General features: G+C 47.6%; 1 protein-coding gene across 1 annotated transcript in view; it reads right to left on the bottom strand.

Annotated features, from left to right (window-relative positions):
• Positions 1–3,581: 3,581 nt before the first annotated feature.
• The window catches only part of LOC144123219 (uncharacterized), a 30,168-nt gene continuing 9,497 nt past the window's right edge, over positions 3,582–24,252 (bottom strand). The window contains exons 4-7 of the mRNA XM_077656091.1: positions 16,621–16,859; positions 8,727–8,952; positions 4,705–4,813; positions 3,582–4,141 (exon numbers count right to left, since the gene is read on the bottom strand). Of these exons, the coding sequence (XP_077512217.1) occupies positions 4,123–4,141; positions 4,705–4,813; positions 8,727–8,952; positions 16,621–16,859 (593 nt within the window). The 3' untranslated portion in view covers positions 3,582–4,122. The remainder of the gene's footprint in view (positions 4,142–4,704; positions 4,814–8,726; positions 8,953–16,620; positions 16,860–24,252) is intronic.

Here is a 24,252-nt window from a genome sequence, read left to right as displayed (position 1 = left end):
CCTTTTATTGATACCCCACTAATGGTTTCACTGCTTCCAGAGGCATTCTTTTTACGCTATTAAAGACAGTACTTAGACATCTGATACGATAGGTGCCGACAATAGTGGTCATTGTTACATTTCTACTAGAATATCCTCAAATGGCAAAAGATCCCAAAGGCGTACTCTAAGTACAGCATAGAAGCACATACAAAAAGATAGGAAATTAAAAATAAAACAGTACAATGCCACCATTAAACTCTTTCATGCGACCCCAGTTCCCGAGACACACCACAGCCCGGGCGCATGAGGCAAAAATAGGTTGGATCTGACGTTGCCGAGTGAAACACTCACGGTTTCACCACGAGATAGCCTTCTGCCCCAACATGAGTACTCAACGTAACGCAACGTCAAGTAGCAGCCGGGACACACTGCATGGGAGCGCCATACGTGGCTTCCCTAAGTCTATTGTTCGCGCGTGAGCATCGCTTCCTTCGCTCGTGATTCTTCGTTGCCTCATTCATGGTGAGTTGTTTGTCGCTCAGTTTCCCCCTCTCTTTGTCAGCTGCATAATTCCCGATGGACGCGTCGGCGAGTAGGGTAAAGGAGCGGCAATAGACGCAGGTGTAGCAGACAAAGCCTATGAGTTCAGTTTCAGGAAGCCATAAACACGCTGCGCGAAGGCTGGAACAGCCGCTGTTTCTTGTTCCTTCCCCGCGTCCCGTGCTTGTACTGCTTGCCGAAGAATAAATTTCATTCAGCTCTTCCTACAGAAAAGTTCAAAACGTGGCATTCGCACTGCATGAGTGCTGCTTGGCCAAAGTTGCTATACTAGGCACGAAGAATCATATTGTGCTCGTGAGGCGAAGCCGTTCATAATGTGTTTCCTTCCAGAAGAGGCCGTGTAGAAGGGAAAAAATTGTGCCTGAGCAGCGTTTGACGACAGATATCCCGCCCGGACATGTGGAATTGAATGCCCATGCTATGGAAACACCTCACAGATCAAGCACGTCTCCGGTCACAGCCTGGTAGGGAGCAGTGTAATACAGTGTAAAAATTTTGTATGGATTTAAGACCGATGCTCGCGATGAGGCAAATGAGAGCCGCTGAATTTCTAGTCGCGACCAATGGGAAACGCTGTTCTCTCCGCATGATCGTCGTCGCACAATTTGCTCTGTGCTGTACTCGCACACAACAGCGGAGCTCTTTCTAGCGAGCTCGAAGAGAACTCTGCAAACAAGAAAAAAAGAAAGGAAACGGCCCGCAGCAGAGAAGGTCAACCACAGCACTTGACGAAACGCGTGGGTGGAACGAGTTGGACCTGTAAATTAAACAAAAATTGAACGCTGGGAACGCAAGTATTTGCGCCCTTTCTCCTCATTTTACCACCGAGGGGAAATGGTTTATGGTTTATGAGGGTTTAACGTCCCAAAGCGACTCAGGCTATGAGGGACGCCGTAGTGAAGGGCTCCGGAAATTTCGACCACCTGGGGTATTTTAGCGTGCATTGAAATCGCACAGCACACGGGCCTCTAGAATTTCGCCTCCATCGAAATTCGACCGCCGCGGCCGGGATCGAAACCGCGTCTTTCGGGCCGGCAGCCGAGCGCCATAACAACTCAGCCACCGCGGCGTCCCCGAGGGGAAGTGAATTGCTAAAATCGGAGTTCGCTTGAAGGCGCATTTGCAAATTGGTCAGAGGTGGCGTGGTAGTACGTGTTGGAGCCTGCGCGTCACTAGGCAAGCCGAAGCACAGTTCATGCCCCCCGGGTGCCCACGATGGGACGCTGATGCTGGGCTCGCTGTCCGCTCTGCTTTCTGGCCTCCCGGCTACACTAGGCTTTGAAAACAGCGTCCTCGCTCGTGTTGCATTTTTTTGCAACATTTACTGCTACAGCATGCTATGATGTATTCTCGTGAGTATTCGTGCGCTCTAGAGTGAGCCAGAACTCTAATTTCAAGCCAACTCGGTGAGCGCCGACAGACGAAGCCACTTTAAATAATCAGTGTCACTGTATACTATAAACTGTAAAAGTCACTTCGTCTAAACAATGTTTTTGGCTCAGGTTTCATGTCCCGCCAGGTTCAGAGTAACACTGCCTTTGTTATGTATGGCCTGTTCTAACATGCTTTTTTCAACTAAAAATTAGAAACAAAACAAGGGACAGGCATCTTCATGTACACGCTATTTGCAAGTTAGTGCTTCGTCATTTGTGTCACGGGACTATATATTTTCTCGCCAAAACACTTTGCTCGGGTAAGAATGGTTAATTTCTAGCCACTGTCATAGTGGCAAGGCATTCGACTCCCCGCCTTCTTCCGTGTCCTGCAAACAAAATTTACTTTTGCTCCCCGACAACGCTTAATACAGCTGCCTTTAGCTATGATTTGAAATTACTTCAGAACCTTATATATTAAAATTTACTATATGTTTGTCCCCGCTGTGAAAATTTTTTCTAACTGCGGTGTAGAGAAAAGAAAAGCATAATCGAGAAATTTCTTCGAGGCATAGAAGCCCAAAATCTGACCCTCCAAAGAACAGAATGCAGAAGGCGATTATGAGACGGGACAGCGAAGCCTGCGAGAAGTGGTCTTCCGCGGAACCCAGATCAAGTGTTCAGCATTGGTTTTGTTGCCTCTTAGTTAGGCCTTCATTTATACTAAGGCCAGCACTAAGACGTGGACAGATTCAATTTAGGGCAACTCTTGCAGGTGATTCTTCGAAAGCAGTTAATGAGTTTGGTGAATGCGTACGCCATGCCGACTACCGCGTGATTTAGGCTGGTGTTAAGCTGGCGGTAAAGTCACCCTAACGAACTAAATCCAGCGGCAGCTCTGGCTTGGCGCGCTTTACTGCCTAAGGCGTCGAGGAAGCCAGCCGTGCCTCAATTTTCATGGACGATTGCTCTATCTATATTATATTTGTTACATTATCTGGCATCTTATTATAGCCAATGATTAGTTCCTAGGCACCGTCCGCATCGGCTTCGGTGCGAAGCAAGTTAGACATGCGAGCGTTGCTCTGCCCGGGCAGCACTTCGTCGCAAGGACGTGTCATACGCGTGGGTGCAATGTGTTATCCTTATATCCTTCTATCCATATTACCAGCTGTTTATATATGGAATTATCGATATATCGCATTATTTTGTGATCCACTTCGAGCTCGATATATATATGTCCGACTCTACTCGCTCCTGAACGATTTAGTTGTTGAAAGAGGCCCTAAAGAAAACACGCTCAGTTGCAGAGCTGCGCCACAACCGCTAGTCCTTCCGCAGTGCACGTTATGCGGCGATGGTCTGTCGCGTTCGCCTGATCTTGCACGAAAACAACCTAATAGGTTTGTGTGCTCAGGCATACGTCTGCGACGCAGTCTCTGTGCTTGGAGACGCGGAACAGCTGTAAAATTCCTCTTCGTGTCGGTTATCGCCTCTTTTACACAGTTTGACTTGCAGCTGCATTTCATGTGGCCCTTAGAGATGCAAGGTATTGAGAACTCTTTTGGGAGGCAGTTATGATAAAGCCATTTTTCCAATCACTTTATTGCACGATTGTGGGCGGCATAATCATGGGTTCATGAGGGCTATCTCTCGATAATCCATAACCAACAAATACCAACAAATGGTATTGGCTATCGCTCGACGGTACTTGCACATTAAAAGAAAGTAAAATGTAACAAATAAGACAATTAAAAGACAATAAAACATTATAAAGCACTAAGAACATTAAAAGAGCCACCAGAAGCCAAAGCAGGATTGGAACGCCAAAATGCAGTTCACGAATGGAACACAATTAAAAGACAATAAAACATTGTAAAGCACTAAGAACATTAAATGACCCACCAGAACCCAAAGCAGGATTGGCACGCCAAAATGCAGTTCACGAATGGAAAGAACGCAATTATAGAGAATGTAAAATTGGCGAAAAATGAATAGGAAACGCGAAATAAGGAAAAATTGCGCATTTAAACTCTATTTCGAATGCTGTGCGTTTCTAATGTGTCTAATTAAAATAATGTAAGAGATAAAGAGGGCTTCTTGCACTAGCGTGAAAGCTTTGGGTCCGGTAATCAGATAATGCAAAGTGCCATGAGTGTGTATTCTAAAGAACCAGTGTCGATTTGTCCAATAATTTTTCCAGAGGTCATGGCCGCCGAAGTTTCCTGCAGAAAACGAAAAAAAAGAACATACAATACACTACATTAATTATGACAAAGTGACAAAGTAATTAACGCGAAATGCGACAGAAACTTCCGCTGGTGCAGATGCAGATAATGGGTTGATTATGTAATTTTTCGAGGGTCGTTCGTTGTATTATTCTAAATCGGTTCTCGATGAAGTGCATTTTGCGAACGCATGGTGACAGAATCAGCGAGTGATCGCGAGCAAACCACTCATGCCGTCACTTCAGTGTCATAACTTCTGCTACACAGTGGGAGGTGCAAGGTTCCGGCATCCTTTCACAGCTCCTCTACGGACGGGCCTAAACTACAAAAATAGCGTCTATTCCTACTGCACTTCACTTGGATTTGTAAAATAAAAAAACGAACGGTCGGCAGTTACCAAGAAGTTTGCACAACGCCATGGCGTTACTTTTTCTTATCTTAGACTATGACGTAAAATTTCGTTCTCATAGCACAAAAAAGCCCAACCCAATTTAAGAACACAGTCATCAGTCGCCTTTTCAGTATAACGTAGCTTCTAAACAGCAAGTGTAGCCGCTCACTTTCCAATGTCTGGCTCCTTGTAGTTCTTCCCAATAGCAGCGCTGCGTACTGGCCGCCCACTCGCCGACCGCGCGACACTCTCTCCATCCACCGTTGAAGAGGCCACAGCTGCAAAATTAAACACACACACACACAGCTGTATTTCCTGAGTGAGGCAGAAAGTAAAATTTGCTCTATAATTTGAAAGGGTTTCATGGACCATAATCTAAATTTGGTTTGTTATATTGGTTAGTACTATCAATTATACATAAATAGAAGAAGCACCTCAGAAGCACAGCAGTTTTTGTTTTCGTTTCATTAACTGATATGCGTACATGTGGGTGAGGTTTTGGTGGCACACCCCAGAGCGAAATACATTTATAAAGCAGCTGAAATCACTGGTCCACCATTATGTTGACATATGAACTCCACCCGCACAACGACGTAATTTGTGCACCCCTAGTCTTGTTGCCACCACGTAGGACCGACGGTTAGGCTTATTTACAAGTGTGAATTATGAGACAGTAAGGCTTAGAGCACATCCGATATATCCGCTCCCCATTTTCGGCTTGCTTCTAATGCAGGAATCAAAAACTTACAAAGCAAGTGAATAAAGCAGCGCAGTTTCGCACATTTCGCCATTCATCTTTGGATAGCGTAACTGAGGACGCAGTTCTACGCTGCAGAGTCATGTTGCGAGCGTGGTGCTATGCAGCTGAACCACGCTACCAACGGCAGCAGATACCCTTGCTAAACTAACGTCAAGAATCGGACCACCGTGCTGGCCAGAATAATCAGAATTTCTCGTCATACGTCCTAAGGTATAGAATTACCAAACCCCCATAGAAATACGAATTCAGGGCAGACAGGTACCCCAGGTCCATAAAATACGCATTCTAGGACTGTACTTTCAACAGGATGGAAAAACGGAGGCACAATTAAGCGACTGAAAAAGGCCATAGCAGCCACCACGCAACTAATTAAAAGGGTGGGTGGACGCGCACATGGGCTGAGAGAGGCGGACACCCTTCGCGTAGTGCACGCCTATGCCCTCAACCGAATTTTTTATGCTACGCCATACCTGAAACTGACAACCAGTGAGGTCCAGCAAACAGGCTGCTTGATTAGGAAAGCAACAAATGTAGCACTTAATTTACCAAAAAAAAAAACACTAGAAACGAAAAAATGCTCGAACTCGGAGACCATAACACCGCACATAAACTTCGCGGGCCAACTTACAAGCACATTATAATAGACTGTGCGTCTACAATCGTCGGCGTCTTCAATCTCAATTTTAATGATTCACCCCGACCAGACGAGTTTTCGTACAACTCTTGGTTTTATAATAGACTATCCGCTACAGCCACCGGACGACGCATACTCGGTCAGCTAGGCATCACTATCCCTGTAAACAACCCATCAATAAGAACTCTCCCCACCCACATTCACACTTTAATATATGCCACACCATTACCTAGGAACATGAACCCCCACCATGACCAAGGTCGCATGAAGGCGCGCGCGGCAGAGCTGCTCAAATGATACGGGGATGAGCCGGATGCTATTTGGGCGGATGCCGCCTGCGATGAGCACGGAGCTACTGCGGTTGTCCACAACCCATACATAATACCCCTAACTTTCGAGCTTCCTTCAGGCACCACCTCTGAGGAAGCCGAGAACACCGCATTAGCCATTGCTCTGGCATACACATACGCCCGTTACAATATTAGTGACTCAAAAACTGTCATTCTAAATTTTTGGCATGGGCAGGGTGCATCCCACCGAGCAATGCCTGCTGCACATGCCCACCCGCCACCTCTTCCGACGCGCTGAGCTCATCTCCGTACCTGCGCACTAGGGAAATCTCGGCATCTAGGCTGCCGACTTCTTAGCCTGAAGGTCTAGAAACCGGCCACAGGCGGACATAGTAGGGGATTTCTCGAAGGAGCTTATGCACTCCTTTGCTGATGTCATCGCAAAATCCCGCGCTGACCGCCTAATCTACCCGCCACCCCACCCATCCCTCACTGCCAGAGAAATGTCGGTTTGGCGTCGCCTGCAGGCGCGAACGTTGCCTACACCAGCCTATCCTTCTAAATTTGTGCCGGTACCCCCATATGCATTTTGTTCTCCCACCCAAGACCACTCTTACCCACATGCTTTTATCATGCCCGGCCTCCCCTGGCCTCGCAGGTCCGGTGCATCTCCGAACCTTGGAGGACAGGGAGACCTCACTACGGTCCGCGTACCTCGCCATGCAGAAGATCGTGATCAGCCGGGCCGCATACGTCATAGACCAACACCACATGAACGTCTAGACTGTCAGTGGGGTCATGCGGAGACCCAGGAGGCCTGCGGGCCTCGGATTCTCTTGTTGAATAAAGTTTCCGTCCGTCCATCCGTCCGTCCGTCCGTCCGTCCGTCCCTTTTAACGCGCCAGCGTTAAGGAGCTCGTGTCGCAGATAAGCCGGTGTCGGCGTCGGCGGCGTTGGCCGTGAGCGAAAAATCCTCCTCCTTGCAATGTACCCCGCTGCCCCAACAGATAGCGCTCGAAGGCAGCGCCTCCCGCTCGTCTAATTCGGGCGCGGTGGGGCGGCACGCAAGAATCACGCGGTGAGCGGCGAACAATGCAGTGCGTATCCAAAGCGCGTTCACCACGAAGCTTGCGGCTTGCTGCCCGTTCGTTCAGCGCGAAAGCCATGCTGGCGTTCGGGGCATCGGGTTTGTCGAGAACGATGTGTCGACGAACTACAACTGCAACTTGAGTCCCGCGCGTTTCGGCAAGAGGCCTGGCAGCGCTTCTACGTGGTTTGCCGCTCCGCGCGTCCGTTTCACCGTACCTAGCAAAGCGGTACGGTGAAGGCGTCGCGCCGAACGGGCGATGGCATTCCGTGGACTCCCTGGCAGTGCTGCAACGCGCTGTCGCGTTCCACTCTTAAAGGCGGAGCTTGAGCGTCCTCCAATTTTTTCTCCTTGGTTTCCATTCTTCTTCCCTTCTCTGCCAGCGTGATCCTGGCGTCCTTCCAGAGCGGGCTAGTTAAAATACTTTCTTTTTTAACTTTCTCGTCACAAAGGTGACTACGGTACTGATCCTGGCGCCTTTCCAGAGCGGGATAGTTAAAGTACTTTCCTTTTCAACTTTCTCGTCACAAAGGAGACTACGCGGCAGTTACGGCGAACTTTGCGTGACTATGTTCCCATCACACCTCAAAAGCTCACTCGGCCAAAACTTGCTCTTTCGCCCACCGCCTAACACGTTTTTGTATGACTAATAAGCAGCATAACAGTAACTTTGGCAAAGCTCTTCGGCATTTTTAATTCTGCCACTATTCCTTTTCACGAAACCCACCTTTTGGATGTGAACATAACAATTGACACGCCAGGTAGCAGCATGTATTTCAAGTGGATAAAAGTACAGTAGCTCGAACTTACAAATTAACGTGGTGGTCACGCGGATTGCGTTCTTTGTACCCGAAGTTCTTAATAGGCGGACTTGCGCTATTGCAGCAAAAACACACTTTCAGACAAGAGTGGCCTTCATTTCATTAAAGAGCCAGTTATTGTCTGAATTCCGTTTTCAACGATTAGTGAACACTGCTCGATCGCTCTACGCAATGGTGACTCAGTCTGCATGCTTCCTGCACGTGGAAGAATTGAAGACGGCGGCGAAGGCCACGTGACTGGATGAGCGAGCAGGCATACCTTGTGACAGGTACTCTCATCTTTCATACTGCTGTCATTGGTTGATCATCGGGCGTGTGCAGAAGTTTCGCGTCCAACACTGCCCCTGTCACGCTATCACCGCACATATTCTACTTTAAACGCTTCGCCAAACCGGCGCGCGTGCACACGCGGGCGCACACAAGCACACACACATGCACACACACACACACACAACTGACCTTTAGCCTGCATGGGCATGCTTAGTCGGCGTTAAAATCTAAGAGTCGCATCTTGATATTTTTTGAAGGTCGACATTTCTTTGGAGGAGATCACGGGCGCTATGAGACGCTGAGAAGGCCATAAGACGGTGCATACTCACAAGATGCGGTACCATCCTCCGAAGTTTCTCGACTAGCTCTGCGGCGGCGAGATGTCTTGGCTCTCTGGCGTTTGGTTGGCCGCGAGGTGCCTCGGTCTACACTGGGCACTGGTTCGATGGTGGCAGCTGGATGAGTCGAAGGCCCCATGCCGCCGAGTCCAGTCACAGCCGCCGGCTCATTCTCTTTGCCTCGCGCATAGCTTGCTTGGCTCTCCTTCTCAGCGTCCTGCATAAAAGCAGAAAGCACATTCTGAAGCTGAAGCAGGAGCTGTGACCGCGCGAGTGCACGAAACGAAGGCATCTGAAGGCCTCTTAGTTTTAGACGTCGCACCTATAGCAGTGTGGTCGCACGAATAAAGAGTGCTCACCAGCTACGCCAACCGCGAGCCATCAATGTGGACGCACTAGCGCAGTCTATTGCTCAAGGAATGTTAACATTATTAGCGTATACGCAGATATAATGCTACTGTCAAAGGTACCGCTGGATAAAAGAAACATGGGAGAAATCAGCTGCCGTCTAGTTTGATTTGTTCACATACTCATAAAAGGCATTGATGAGCTAATACACTAGAAATCGACAAAATACGATTCGTTACTTTAATAATGTGTCGTTCGACCGAGATAGTCCTTACGACGATGAAAAGCCAATCAATTCTTTCTCACTAAATACTGATTTTTTAAAAGCATTCCAACCCGTCAATCCTAATATTCTTACAAAGTTACAGAACTTCTGCGTCTGTGGAGCAGAGCTACTCGAATGATATCTAGCTCGGCCATAGAATACAGTACGTCGATATCGGTGGCGCTAGACCTCCTGGACAAGTCGTTGTCACCAATATGCCGAAAATAAGCATGTCAGGCCCATTTTTATTCACAGTCGATGTCGCCGATATATTGTACTGCGTACAAGGGGCGTAGTTTGTTCTATACGCTGATGGCAGGTACTTCTCTAATGGGAACAAGTAAACTGTAAATGTCCCGAAGCCATAGATGGGCTATGAGGGACGCCGTAGTAGGGAGCTCTGGATTAGACTACCTGGGGTTGACATCGCTTTGCACACTGGCGTTTCTTCTATTTAGCCTCCACCAAAATGCAGCCGTGGTGGCCAGGTTGGAACCTCCCAGCGACTTTGGGATAAGCAACCTAAACCGTTGAGCCACCGCGGTGGACCGACTAAGGTTTAACAGGGTGCATCAAAAATTCTCAGGCAAAAGAGTCCACTTTGAAGCAGTATACCGTTGGGCGTAAGACACCTACTAAACACTTAAAGTTTTCAGAGTAGAATTAACCCGTGTCCTGGGAACTTCTGACGGGTGGTCTATATCCTTACACAAGGTGCACGCTGCAGTAGTCTCCCTTATACTATGCTGAATTCGCTTAAAAAAATTAGCGATCACTGCAGCTACCCGCATTGGAAGAATGCGAAAGCATTTCCTTCTCCTCGACTCGTATCGCCTATAAGATTTGCCTAAAAATAATTTGGTTAAAAAAATTTGGTTAAAAATAAATTAACGAAGAAGATGACACATGCGCTGCGTGGTAAATCTGTAGAAATATTAGAACACCTCTTACTAAAATGTGATAGTATACATTCCGATGTCGATGCAGGCACAGTCACGCCTCCTGAGGTAATAGGGTTTTGAGATAACAATAGCCATATAAATAAATCTGCGGTGGAAATTAGCAAAGAATGATTGGAAGATTCGTTTCACAAAAACAGAGAAGTGACAAAGTTAAAAGTATAGGGAGACGTATTTAAATTGCGAATTTTAATAACTTACAACAGAGTTCAACAAAAGTAAAGGGAAAAAAGCTGAGCATGGCGGCAACTCCCATCACCCCGTTTCAAAGGTGACGCTCCTACCTTCTGTCCTTCCATCCATCCATCCATCCGGATCTGCGCTACGTTGTTCGCAGGTCACCGCGTGATTCCTGCGTCACCGCACGGCCTCACTGCGCCTTAAAGGGACACTGAGGAGGACCCTATCATTTTTTTTCCGTTAGCAAAATCTGATAGTTCGGCATTTCATGCTTTTGTTGCCGCTTGTCCGGCAGCGAAAGATACATTTATTTCAAAGAAATTTCGATCCGAAGTTGAAAACGTTTTTCCCGCCGCTCCGATTCAAACTCGATTACTCTTGTGACGACACGGAGAACTCTTATGATGTCACAGGACGGAGTGTCGTAAAACGTGACGTAAACGGAGACTCCGTGATTTCTGGCAGCTAGCGGTGCGGTCTAATAATAATTGGTTTTGGAGGGGAAAGGAAATGGCGCAGTATCTGTCTCATACATCGTTGGACACCTGAACCGCGCCGTCAAGGAAGGGATAAAGGAGGGAGTGAAAGAAGGAAGAAGAGGTGCCGTAGTGGAGGGCTCCGGAATAATTTCGACCACCTGGGGATCTTTAACGTGCACTGACATCGCACAGCACACGGGCGCCTTAGCATTTTTCCTCCATAAAAACGCAGCCGCCGCGGTCGGGTTCGAACCCGGGAACTCCGGATCAGTAGTCGAGCGCCCTAACCACTGAGCCACCGCGGCGGGTCCGGTCTAGCAGCTGCCGAAATGAAAGCTACAGCCGCCGCACGTTGAAGGCATCTATCGGGGGTCGCTACCGTCGCTCTGTTTACGTTTGCATCGGCGTCTTGCCAGCGTTGCGATGGATCCCGTTCCCGAACCCGACAACGTATTTCTCGCAAAATCTCCGGCCTGCATTTCAGCGACCTCAGCCCCACAGAGCGTGCGATGCTTTTGAGGGAGCACGGTTAGGTTAAGCGCCGGCGGGTCGTTTCCCCCTTCCTCAGTGAGCAGCCGTTGCAGACTAAATATCATAATCCCAGTGCGGGGAGTCGCGAGGCGCCAGGACAAGATCGACGCGTTGCGCCTATCGGAGGCTGGCCGGTGCTTTGGGACCAACGGATTGGTATTCCTTGAACGGCGCCGTTGCACGGGGCAGCAGGCGGCCTCGAGGTCTCCCACGGTTGCAAGGGCCAAGTTATTTATTTTATTGCCACAAAAAACGGATAGGTGCTCAAGGGCGGTCGCGTTTAAAGTGGGCGACTTGAAACTAAAGCCGACGCACGACGCTTCAACGGCTTCCGCTAGATCCAACGGGTCCACTGGATCGGGCTCTCTCGCCCACTTGCATATACCTTCAGATGTGTACCGTGAATCGATCAAATTAGCCGAGAGCTCGAAAAGAACAGCTCCGCCCAACTGCCGAAGTTATTTATTTACGTCTCAAAGCGCACCTCGCCGTGGAGCCGAATCAGTCTGGCCGGGCCGGCGGCGGCTGGCGCACTCGGCGCGAAATAGAGACATGCTCCAAGTCTCCCCGCCAGTGCGGTCAGAGTGCGCCGATGCCGCCGAACGCGTCGGCGGTCAAGCGCAGTATAGAGGGTCCGGCTTTAGCCGAGGTGACGTCGCCGTGCAGCGCGCGCGCGCGTATTACGCGGGAGCATAAACGCATCTTAACAGAGAATGCGCTTAACCGCTAACCAACGTATTCGGTAGCGCCATCTATGGGAGCTACTGAAACCCCCTGCCCACTAACTGAATAAAAGAGAATGCTGTGCCGTGGTGCGGAATCAAACCAGGGCCATTGGCGTTTGAGGCGGAGACGCTGCCGCTCCGCCACGACGGCTCAAGCAGCAATTATTAATAAAGGCGCATCTAGTGAATGCACTCTTCCGATGCAGAAATCTCCGCTCTTTTGCTACGTTTATCCTGGCCTAACAGAGCTAAGTCATCAGCCATTTTTCTGAACTGCCTTGTACCTTGTCTCCCGACCCTAATACACGATTTCCGTTACTTAGTTTGAAGTTGACCGGCACAGCCGGGAATATTTCGACGGGCGAGCGTGCGAAGACACAAGTACTGCCTTGTACGATTACCGACCATCGTGCCATCATATTTTTCATCGACCGTGGCGATCATCTGGCAAGCCTTAACAGGTTCCTTCAAAGGTTAACCAGCACTTGAAGCGGCACTTGGAGTTCCTCTACTGTTCGGTGCTTGTAAATCGAGGCGCGTCAAAAACAAAACCACGAGGCACGCAAAGCTCATAGACGCGAAGCGCTTTAAAAAATCGAAACTCTCCTGGCCGCCTGTGGTGCCGCCGAGCATCGGTTTTCTTTGCTTCCAACATTCAGGTTACCTTTCGTCTGCCTTCTTTGTGTGAAAAAAGTGCACAATCGGTTTTAAAACAAAACTTATTTCAATATTGAACCGCGCAATCTTCCTTGGGCAGCCTCAGAGATTTGCGCATTTGTAGGAAGGAAAATTCCTCCAAGGTGGCGTCTCTTGTCCTACGGCGTCACCAAGCTTGTACTTGTGAGTTTGGCCTGTGGCGCCGATACCTGTATTTTGGTTCTGGCTATTTTCTACCTTACAAGAGCTTTGTTATCAGTAAGAGCGGCGTTTTTGCGATCAGGAGCTGGTATTCTATCGATACAAGCCAACTTCAATTTCTCCTCAGTGTCCCTTTAACGAGGCGAGCGAGAGGCGCTGCCATCGCGCGCTATCTGTTGGGGCAGTGGTGTACATTGCGAGGAGAGGACAGAGTGGTTTTATTGGGCACCGCCTGATGGCGATACGTGCACGCCAAGCGGATATGAAAGGTAGCGTGAACGTACTTTGTTGCTCGCGTAACTGCGACTTCTGCAATTCCCATGCTCATATTTACTAATATACACGACAGTACATGTCTCTGAAGCACCCTTCTAAGATAACCCCGCATTCAATGGATGCGCCTTCATTCATTCCAAACCATCGAGATGGCGTGGCAGAAATAAATTATCACGTTTTGTCCTCTCTCATGAGGACTGCCAAACAAAAACGGCGATGAGAGGAAGTTTTTGAATGTTAAGTCGAGAGCACGAAAGGACCTGCAACAGGTTTACCAGACAGTGCGTGTGTCATCTTCGTTAAATTTCTTTTTGTAGCTGCGCGTTGTAAGACATCCTGACCTGGCTTCAATGATTAGGGCACTGCCTCTTGAGTTATAAAATGCTTCCTTCCTGACCTGCCGTTTCCAGTATCGGTATAGTTTTACACTATGCTTTTCCATTGAATCTATCCAATTTTTGCCTTCCGCGCTTTTAACCTATAGTATAATGCTCTTTCTTTCTCCGTCCTCGTGTCAGGCATACTTACTGGTTAGAGGCTTCCTCGTTCTTTTCTGCCAGTGTGAGTCAACGATCTTTCAGTGTAGGTATTTAAATGCCTTAGCTGCCCACCTGCTATCGTCCAATTTCCTCAGGCGTTCTTCGTATAGTATTTTCTTCTGAGCTTCCCGTGCTTCGAAAGATGCCCAGCCCATATCCCCCTGTACTGCCTCGTTTGTGGTTTTCCCGTGGACACCTAGTGCTAAGCTTCCAACAGCTGTCTTATTTACTTCTAGTCACGACTGAACTTCTTCCCTTGGTGTGCGGCGGTCGCCAGGTCTCCAGGTTCCGCTTTGCCAGAACCGCACAGAACCGCATTTCATGAAGTAAGCCCGGCACCATTATTCTTTTCCATATACCTCTAAGTACTTTTACCTCTTGTACCCTCATAATGCCTTATTTTTCATTATCCCGACATCTCTTCACTCTTTTGCTATGAGAGGCTCGCTATGAGGGAATGTTCGTGCTTTTTCGTGTATATCTGCCCTTAGTAACCACACCCCGAGATATTTGTATTCAGCCGCTCGGGCTTTTTCATGGTCTCGCATTGTAAGCTCCTGATCCGTTGTATCGTTAAAAATTATCACACCAGACTTAGTTGCGCTAAAACTGAAACCTAGACTGTCTCCTTCTCCACAGCAATTAACCAGAGTTTGCGAACGATGTTGTACTGTTAGCAGATAGCCAGGAAGATTTGCATGCATTAAACGCGGTAGTTGTTGCTCAGCAACCTTTCCGCCTAATCTGTATGACAGATTATAGCCTAGATTGCTTCCTTGTAGCCTTCTTTTCATACTTATCATATAGGGCATGAACAGCAGCGGTGATAGAGGACAACCTTGCCTTAATACTTTGTGTACCTCGACAGTTGTCGCACTCTTAATTCTTTCCTACGGTATTTCAACTTTATTTTCTCAATATGTTTCCTGCAGAAAATCAATTTCCTCATGACCAATACTAAAGGCCGCGGTACCCCACTAGTGCGCGACATTCGCTCGCGCACCAAGCGCCTCGCGCAGAGCGGATGCGCCGTGCGTGGTCAGTGGGTGCCCGGTCCCTGCGGCATCGCCGGCAAAGCGGAACCTGGAGACCTGGCGACCGCCGCGCACCAACTACCTCCCAGCGATCGGCCCCTTACACTGGATGACGTGCGTACGGTCATCGAGACTCATCTCCGAAAGCAGCACCCCGACCCACGCATCGCAGGAGGCGAGCGCATCGACAGCATCACCGGCTGCCGCGCGCTTACACGCTCACAACGTGCAATGATCCTCCGCGCGCGCATTGGCTGCGTGTGGCTCAAGGAACGACGGGTGCGTCACGGAATCGCGACAAGTGATGTGTGTGACGGATGCGGTGCAGTGGAAACACTAGAACACCTGCTCCTTCGCTGTGCCGCGTTCACCGATGCTCGTCGCGATATGCTTGCGGCCTACAGGGCGCTGGGCATACTACCAGACTCCCTCAAGACGCTATTGTGGCCGCAGGGCAGTGCGCGCACTCGTGAGCAAACTTTGGTGAGCCTCTGTGCATTCCTCGAACAGGCGGGCTTGACGTCCCGTCTGTTGTCCACCAGGAAGCTACACGCAGTGACTGAACGCTCCGCGAGTGCTACCTTGGACGATTAACAAGTGGACGCCCTAGTCCAGTTGTAGTCAACATAGTGCTGTGCGCGTGTTTTTATTGCTCCATCATTAACTAATCACGCCCGCAACCGGTACACATTTCTTATTGTGTAAATAGTTTGTGTAGATTATATCTCCCTTATCCTATCTTCCTGTTTCCTCATCTTTTTCATTTCATTTTTACATTCTGCCTGCTATCCTTGATTTATCCCGCCCCAGCTCAGGTGCTTCAGTATCGATGGCAGATGCCGGGGCTAGCAAAAATATTTTCCTTTCTTTTTATTATTATTTTAATGAAACCACTTACTACTACTACCTTTCCTTTGCCGGCAGCGGAGACTCAGTGATTAGGGCGCTCAGCTGCTGACCCGGAGTTCCCGGGTTCGAGCCTGGCCGCGGCGGCTGCGTTTCGGTGAAGGCGAAACGCTACGGCGCCCGTGTGGTGTGCGATGTCAGTACACGTTAAAGATCGAGTTGGTTTTTGGCTGAAGGAAATATCGCAGTTTATGTCTCACCTATCGGCGGACACCTGAACCGCGCCGTAAGGGAAGTGATAGAGGAGGGAGTGAAAAAAGAAAGGAAGCAAGAGGTGCCGTAGTGGAGGTCTCCGGAAGAATTTCGACCACCTGTGGATCTTCAACGTGCACTGACATCGCACAGCAAGTGAGCGCCTTAGCGCTTCGCCTCCATAGAAATGCAGCCGCCGCGGTCGGGTTCGATATGTACGTTTAAGATTCCTATGTGATCGAAATTATTCCGGAGCCCTCCCCTACGGCACCTCTTCCTATCTTCTTTCTTCCTTTCTTCTTTCTTCCTTTCTTCTTTCTTCCTTTCTTCTTTCTTCTTTCACTCCCTCTATTATTCCTTCCCTTACGTCGCGGTTCAGGTGTCCGCCGATATATGAGACAGATACTGTTCCATTTACTTTCTACCAAAACCAATACAACCATGAGCGCAGTTCTCGTAACCTGTCAACGGAAGCTACGTCCGCAGTGAAAAACAGAATGCCATCCTACCCGACTATTGACAGAAAAACCACTGAAATCCAGAGCCACTTAGATCCTGCTGTGGTTCACGAGCAAAGAAACCGAGCTACTCACAGTACTGATCGCCAACGTAGGAGGCTCGTCAGGCGCTTTCTGGCTCGCTGTCCCGACCTCTTGTGAGCTCTTCTCTTGACCGGTCGCTCTGGTTACCATTTGAGCAGAAGCCAGGTCGGAGATCTCAGGGACAGCGGCAGCGGGGCTAGGCGACTCCAAAGAGGAAAAGTCGAAGTCACGTGAGATGATTCCGGTCCTCCTTCGACTTGTTATGCTCCTCCCAATCAGTCTCAGGAAATCTGGTGTAAATGAGGATTGCGTGGAGGGGGGGGGAGGGGTGCGAAACAGGGTTACGTGTTACTTCTTTTTGGTAGTGACAGGGCCAGATTAAGAAAAATGGGGGCCCCGGAGCTAATTCGCATGCTGGCCCCCTTTCCCACTGCTGACCCCCCTTCGCCCCCCCCCCTGTCGCCTGCTACGCTATTGGAAACATGCCATGTTTTATTTCAATTCCACCAAATTGTTGTAAACACAAACATATATGTTCACTTTGTGATTAATCTGCATTCTGTTTTCAGAAAAAGCTAAGCTTTAAGAAAACGTTTTGTGCACTCAAGACGAACAAGAACGTGGAAAAGACAACACAGCTCAGATGCCGATGCTTCTGAAGCTAGGCTGTTTGCATCACCAAGTTTAATCTCTTGAGGAGACGCATGGTTGTATCCAAAAAAAAATTATTTATTAAAATTCAAGCGTCAGACTGCCGTAATCGTTATACACGTTACTCTATAAATATGCAATAGATATCTACAATACTTAAGGCAATACAAACACCATCAAAATGGACCAGAATGCAGATGAAAATTGCCAACTCTAATTACAAACATTGCTTGAAAAAATTTTCGTTAAAGGTAAGACAAGCAAGGACGACACGAAATAAACGTGGCACTATCAAAAACCAGAAAATACATCTTGAGAACACAGCGCTTGCAGACAAAGGACCAGAACAAGAAGGACACACACCTGCGCTAACTAACAAATTTTATTTCGGAAGGGGGCCGATCCGCGCCTTTTATACAGAATTGGAGGGAATGATGCGCACGCGCATAACACAGCCAGGTGGGAGCATGGAAAGAGCCAACACATAGACCAACTATTCTTATCGCCACTGATAACCAACAACGCAGCCAAAACAAGCAAGAAAAGAAAAAAGAAAAAAGAAAAAAGAAAAAAGAAAAAAGAAAAAAGAAAAAAGAAAAGAAGAGAAAGAACCAACGGGGGGAGCAAAGGCAGGGAACGTAAGAAACAATTCCAAAAAGTACCAAAAGATCCCGAAGAAGCCAACAACCAACACGGCTAAACGACTGACGATGAAAGGTAACAAGATGAAGGCACTAAAAACTGAAGAAACAGGCATAAAAGGTGCAGGAAAAACCTGCGGGAGAGTAAAAGATTCGGCACAGCTAAAAGATGACGGAAACTAAAGGCGTTAAAACAGATACAAGCAAAAACCCAAGAAGCCGACGCGAAAGAATACAAGCAGAAAAGGTGGTCACTAAAATATGACATTGAACAGACAACAGATCTCTAAAAACAAGCAAAGAATCGTAAAAAACGTGTGGGCGATAAAACATAACAGAGAAGAATACAGAGGAGTTTAAAAAGGAAAACATCGCAAAAAAAGAGGGCGCAAAAAAATCATCACGGAATGAAACGAAAAGAATACACTGAATCAAATCAAAGCAGAGAGGAATGAACACTCTTTGTCTAACAATGCAACTGATGGTGTGCTAACGCACTCATCTTTTAGCTTGGTAATAGTGGCTGCTTCAATGATTTCTCGAGTCAGTTGATTTAAGTTTTTTGCCAAAATATCTGTTTCCTTGAAAGTGGGGGCGACGCGTCGGCAAGGACTGCAATCACGGCAGTGTATGGCCAAATTACCGGACCTTTTATCCTCAGCATTAGCTTTATGCTCCAGTAACCGCTTATTGATACATCGGCCTGTTTGGCCGACGTACTTCCTGCCGCAGGGTAAAGGAATCGAATAGACGACACCCGACGAGCATGCTACGAACGGATCCCGATGCTTAATTGTGCAGTCTGGAACTTTTTCCCCAGAGCCGTTGACCTTCCTGCAGAGTCTAGAAAGCCGGTGAGGAGCAGAGAAAATAACGTCTACTCCTGCCCTTTTTCCAATTCTTTTTAGGTTGTGCGACAGTTGGTGGATGTAGGGGATTACAGCTACCTTTTTATTGCGACTCTGCCCTTCCCTTGAGGTTAGGCTCTTTCCTTGCCTCGTTTTCAACATTTTTTGAGCAACTGAGGATAGGAGTAGGGCCGGGTACCCAGAGCTGAGAAGCCTCTGCGCTTGGTTAAAGAAACTGCTTTCAAGACTGTGCGCGCAGGACTTGAGTAATGCGTTATTGAAGGTGGCCTGGATTATGTTTCTCTTGACCAATTTCGAATGAGCTGACTCATACGGTAAAAGTGGCTTATTGGCCCTTGGTTCGAAGATCCAGCATACGTGATCGGGTAAGAAGTGCAGCTTAAGTTCAAGAAAGCGAAGACAGCTATTTTCTGGAACTTCATGCGATAAAACGAGGGGATGAAAAGACTCCCTAAAAATGCCTAGAACCTTGGAAACTTCAGTCATGAAAGCATTGCCTGGGCAGTCGAGAAAAATTAGATAATCATCGACATATCTGAATATCTTTAGTACCGGTGAATTTGCAATCTTTGTGCTCACTTCTCTGTCACGCATGGCCAAGAAGAGGTCGCTCAGGATAGGGGCGATGCACGACCCAATACATATGCCCTGCTTCTGTATAAAAAGAGATCCATTCCACTCAGCATAGGTAGACCTAAGATATACAGACAATAATTCTAAAAAGCCACTAGCAGAAACGCCACATGCATTTTGAAAAGCCACAGCTCCGTGTTTGTCGATACACTCGTTTACACAAAGGAGCAGATCGTCGTGCGGAATTGAATAGTAGAGGTCGGGTGTCGTCTATTCGATTCCTTTACCCTGCGGCAGGAAGTACGTCGGCCAAACAGGCCGATGTATCAATAAGCGGTTACTGGAGCATAAAGCTAATGCTGAGGATAAAAGGTCCGGTAATTTGGCCATACACTGCCGTGATTGCAGTCCTTGCCGACGCGTCTCCCCCACTTTCAAGGAAACAGATATTTTGGCAAAAAACTTAAATCAACTGACTCGAGAAATCATTGAAGCAGCCACTATTACCAAGCTAAAAGATGAGTGCGTTAGCACACCATCAGTTGCATTGTTAGACAAAGAGTGTTCATTCCTCTCTGCTTTGATTTGATTCAGTGTATTCTTTTCGTTTCATTCCGTGATGATTTTTTTGCGCCCTCTTTTTTTGCGATGTTTTCCTTTTTAAACTCCTCTGTATTCTTCTCTGTTATGTTTTATCGCCCACACGTTTTTTACGATTCTTTGCTTGGTTTTAGAGATCTGTTGTCTGTTCAATGTCATATTTTAGTGACCACCTTTTCTGCTTGTATTCTTTCGCGTCGGCTTCTTGGGTTTTTGCTTGTATCTGTTTTAACGCCTTTAGTTTCCGTCATCTTTTAGCTGTGCCGAATCTTTTACTCTCCCGCAGGTTTTTCCTGCACCTTTTATGCCTGTTTGTTCAGTTTTTAGTGCCTTCATCTTGTTACCTTTCATCGTCAGTCGTTTAGCCGTGTTGGTTGTTGGCTTCTTCGGGATCTTTTGGTACTTTTTGGAATTGTTTCTTACGTTCCCTGCCTTTGCTCCCCCCGTTGGTTCTTTCTCTTCTTTTCTTTTTTCTTTTTTCTTTTTTCTTTTCTTGCTTGTTTTGGCTGCGTTTTTGGTTATCAGTGGCGATAAGAATAGTTGGTCTATGTGTTGGCTCTTTCCATGCTCCCACCTGGCTGTGTTGTGCGCGTGCGCATCATTCCCTCCAATTCTGTATAAAAGGCGCGGATCGGCCCCCTTCCGAAATAAAAGTTGTTAGTTAGCGCAGGTGTGTGTCCTTCTTGTTCTGGTCCTTTGTCTGCAAGCGCTGTGTTCTCAAGATGTACCCCAACCAACTCGCCCAGCAACAAACCTTGCTCAGAAAATACAGTTCTTTACAGCAAGCTAAATATCACAAGAAGAACAAACAAGAGCCGAACAACGAAGATTTGCATATATTGAATTACACTGCTCAGCGTTTCATTGCCAACGTGGAGGCCGGGAGGTGACACAACAAACTTATTGGAACCATTCACGTATAGCGCAAACAGTCCTCTTTTAAAATGGCATCTTTCGTGCCTTCGCTTCGGCGAAATCATATATAGTCTGTTCGAAGGATAGATCGCGGAGGAAGTCACCTTCAATGGACATGATAGCAAGCGAGTTCACCTTGCCGTCCAGGAGGCTCGAACAAAGGCGATATTTTATCAGCGACGACTTGGAAAACGATCGTTCCGTCTCAGTTTGCCACGGGTATGCTCAAGTACATTCGGAAAGCAATAGAAAGGTTCGGAAAAGCATCAATAAGCTTTCTTTCGTGCAGCAATTTCATTATTCCCAGGGGACTCGTTTCCTGACACACAGAGTTGTGCAGAAAGTTCGGAAACTGAACGATTTCAGCGGGAAATGCTGGCTCCAAATCATTTTTGTAGGTTTTCACTAACTTCTCAGCCTGCTGTGCCAGGGAGGCCTCGCTGCCAACTTCTGCCAGCAATTTTAGGAATCCGAACCTTTCGCAGAGTTCAGTGTAGGCAACCTTTCGCACTCAGAAAGCAGAGCCTAGACTGTCAAGTACAACATTGTAGGTCTCTACGATAAACTTTTTTTCTGCCTTGTAGCGCACTATCGCTTTTTCCGTCCGGGTGCTTACTCAAAACGATGCGCTTGTCCTCATCCTGTTAACATTGATTGGTACTTAGCGTGCGTGCTCTCTTTTCGAAGGTATCAAAGAGAGGTCACAAAGAAATAAACCCTTCTAGAGAGATCAGCAGGTCTACAGCAGTTGAAATGTCTAGGCCTGGTTTCTGAAGTGCTACGCTCGTTATTTCAATGCGCTCCAAGATTTCACTCCAGAAAATCGCCATGAATGTAGTCAAGTTTTGCCATTTTCTTGTAGAGAGTGCGCTTCGCTCCTAGTGTCACCCTTTTCTTCTTCGTTGTTTGATATAGCTTCAAGGCAACACAAGAATGGATTGAAATTTTTTAGAGTGGCCTTACATGATTCTGCGTGTCTTGACCACCTGGTCTCAGAGAGACTTTTCAAAACAAGCTGCTGGCCAGTTCCGCCCATGCTGTCCAAAAGATCACTCCTTCGCTTAGGTGAGGCAGCAAAGAACACATACAGTCTCTGAATTACAATGAAAAATTTGACTGCCTCAAGTCAACTGTTAACGCTACACGCGCCAACTAAGTTCAGTGAATGACCTGCACACGGGACGTAGACTACCAATTCGTTCAGGTGTTTCGTTTGAGTTTGCAGTCCTTTGTATTTTCCAGACATATTGCTCGCGTTATCATAAGCTGGGCCCCAGCAATCTTCAGTTGAGATGCCATTGGTCGTCATGAAGGACATCATGGTATCGAAGAGATACAAGCCGGTACGCGATTCGATTGGAACAAATCCAAGAAAGCGTTCGTACACTTTCCCATTTAAATAGTATCGTAAAACAACTGACAGCTGATCAACGTGAGTGAGGTCTGGAGTCGAATCAACATTTAAAGAGAAGTATCTTGCGCGTTTCACTTCGTCAACGAGACGTTCCTTGACAGCCTTTCCCATATGCTCGATAAATTCATCACAAATGGTTTTTGACAGATAAGATGGAGGACCTTTTCCCTTGTTCCCGTAGCGTTTGATGTGTTCCTCTAGAAAGGGATCAAACTTGGCAATGGCCTCAAGAACTCCCATATAATAGCCATTTCTCTATGAACCACAAATATCCTCACTGCCCCTAAACGCTAGGTTGCACTCAGCGAAAGCTTAACTACAACGACTACGCGCTTCAACACCTCTGTCCAGTAAGGTGTATCCGTGACAAGATGCTTAAGCGGCTCCTTGTCAATTGTGCTGCTCGAATTGGAGCGGGCGAGCCATGCTGACACGCAGTTCCGGTGCTCGACGCTATTTTCATGAGCGCAAACCTTTTCTTCTACTCTTTTCCAATCAGAAAAGCCGTGCGTGATGAAAGCACTGAAGTTGCTTGAAATGGAAGATAGTTTGCACACGAAACAGTAAACGGAACCTCTTGACTCCGAGTACATTAACCAGTGACGCTCGTACGGCTCCCCATTTACGGCCTTTCGCAAGAAAAGATGAGGTGACATATAGCGTTTCTCAGTTTTGTATTGCCTTTCGGGAGACGGAAAATTTTCTGCCCGATAATGAAATGGCCCCTTTTCAACACATGCACTCCGAAAGCTGTCAGTAATAACGTCCGTCCACTTAGTAGGGTCACATCGGAGAACCTCGCAACGTACCTCTTGCTGCGGGGGTGTCTGTACTTCTCTGTTGCCGCAACGAGAAGCCGTCTCATTCGTCCTCTCTACTCACACTTTGTGGGTAGGAATATGTTTATTTGAAGTCAAACTAACCGGAAACAAATGAGTCGGTTATGGGAGTGTTGTTTCCTTGCGCTCGTCAGTAGAAGGAGGTTCATCGGGGAGGTTTGGCACCTGTTGATCAGCAGTAGTAGAAATCGGGCGTGTCCGACCGGACACCTGGAGCTCTGTGGCAGGGGCCCGGCCAAGTAGCATAGGCGTTGCTGACTCAGGAGCAGGACAGGACTCGTTTAGCGTCGGTTGCTCAGAAATATGGACGACCAAGGTTGGCACCGTTTTCACAGGATCCAACAACAAAGATGAGTCACACCTTGCTTCTTGCCAGAAAACCGTGGTGATGGTGTTGCGCAAGTCCTCCACAGAAGCACAGTCGGTACTATTGAAAGTTCGACACGGACTCTGGGTAGAGCGATCATACTGCTGCAAAAGCACCGAAGTTTGGGCCAGTTGGTAATCATCCATCTTGAGAAAACGAAGCAGCACGAAAAAACGGGGACGAAAAAGACACACATACGACAGGACGAATGCTGCACTTCCAACTGATTTTTATTGAGAATACCAAGCTTAAGTACAGCACTACTATCGCCTTGTGGCAATCAACCGCAATGATTCAAAAACGCCATTTCATTATCAAGAAGAGACAAGGAAGCGGTGCTGACACACTGACCACCTGCTTTTCTGATGTGATATGCTTCAATAATCTCTCTGGAAGAGGGACCGGATGGAAAGACCGTGGAAGAGACCGGATGGAAAGAGATTATTGAAGCATATCACATCAAAAAAGCAGGTGGTCAGTGTGTCAGCACCGCTTCCTTGTCTCTTCTTGATAATGAAATGGCGTTTTTGAATCATTGCGGTTGATTGCCACGAGGCGATAGTAGTGCTGTACTTTAGCTTGGTATTCTCAATAAAAATCAGTTGGAAGTGCAGCATTTGCCCTGTCGTATGTGTGTCTTTTTCGTCCCCGTTTTTTCGTGCTGCTTCGTTTTCTCAAGATGGATCAAACTGCTCCGTGGAAGTTGCATTCAGCAGGTACTTTGTCATCTGTGGTAGCTTCTTTTCACGCTCTTCTCTTTCTAACTTCGCCTTTCATTTAGACGCACCACTTTGATGCTTCCGACCCAGCATTT

Source organism: Amblyomma americanum, chromosome 3 (assembly GCF_052857255.1).
Source record: "Amblyomma americanum isolate KBUSLIRL-KWMA chromosome 3, ASM5285725v1, whole genome shotgun sequence".
NCBI lineage: Eukaryota > Metazoa > Arthropoda > Arachnida > Ixodida > Ixodidae > Amblyomma > Amblyomma americanum.
This window is presented reverse-complemented; position numbering and strand designations above follow the sequence as displayed.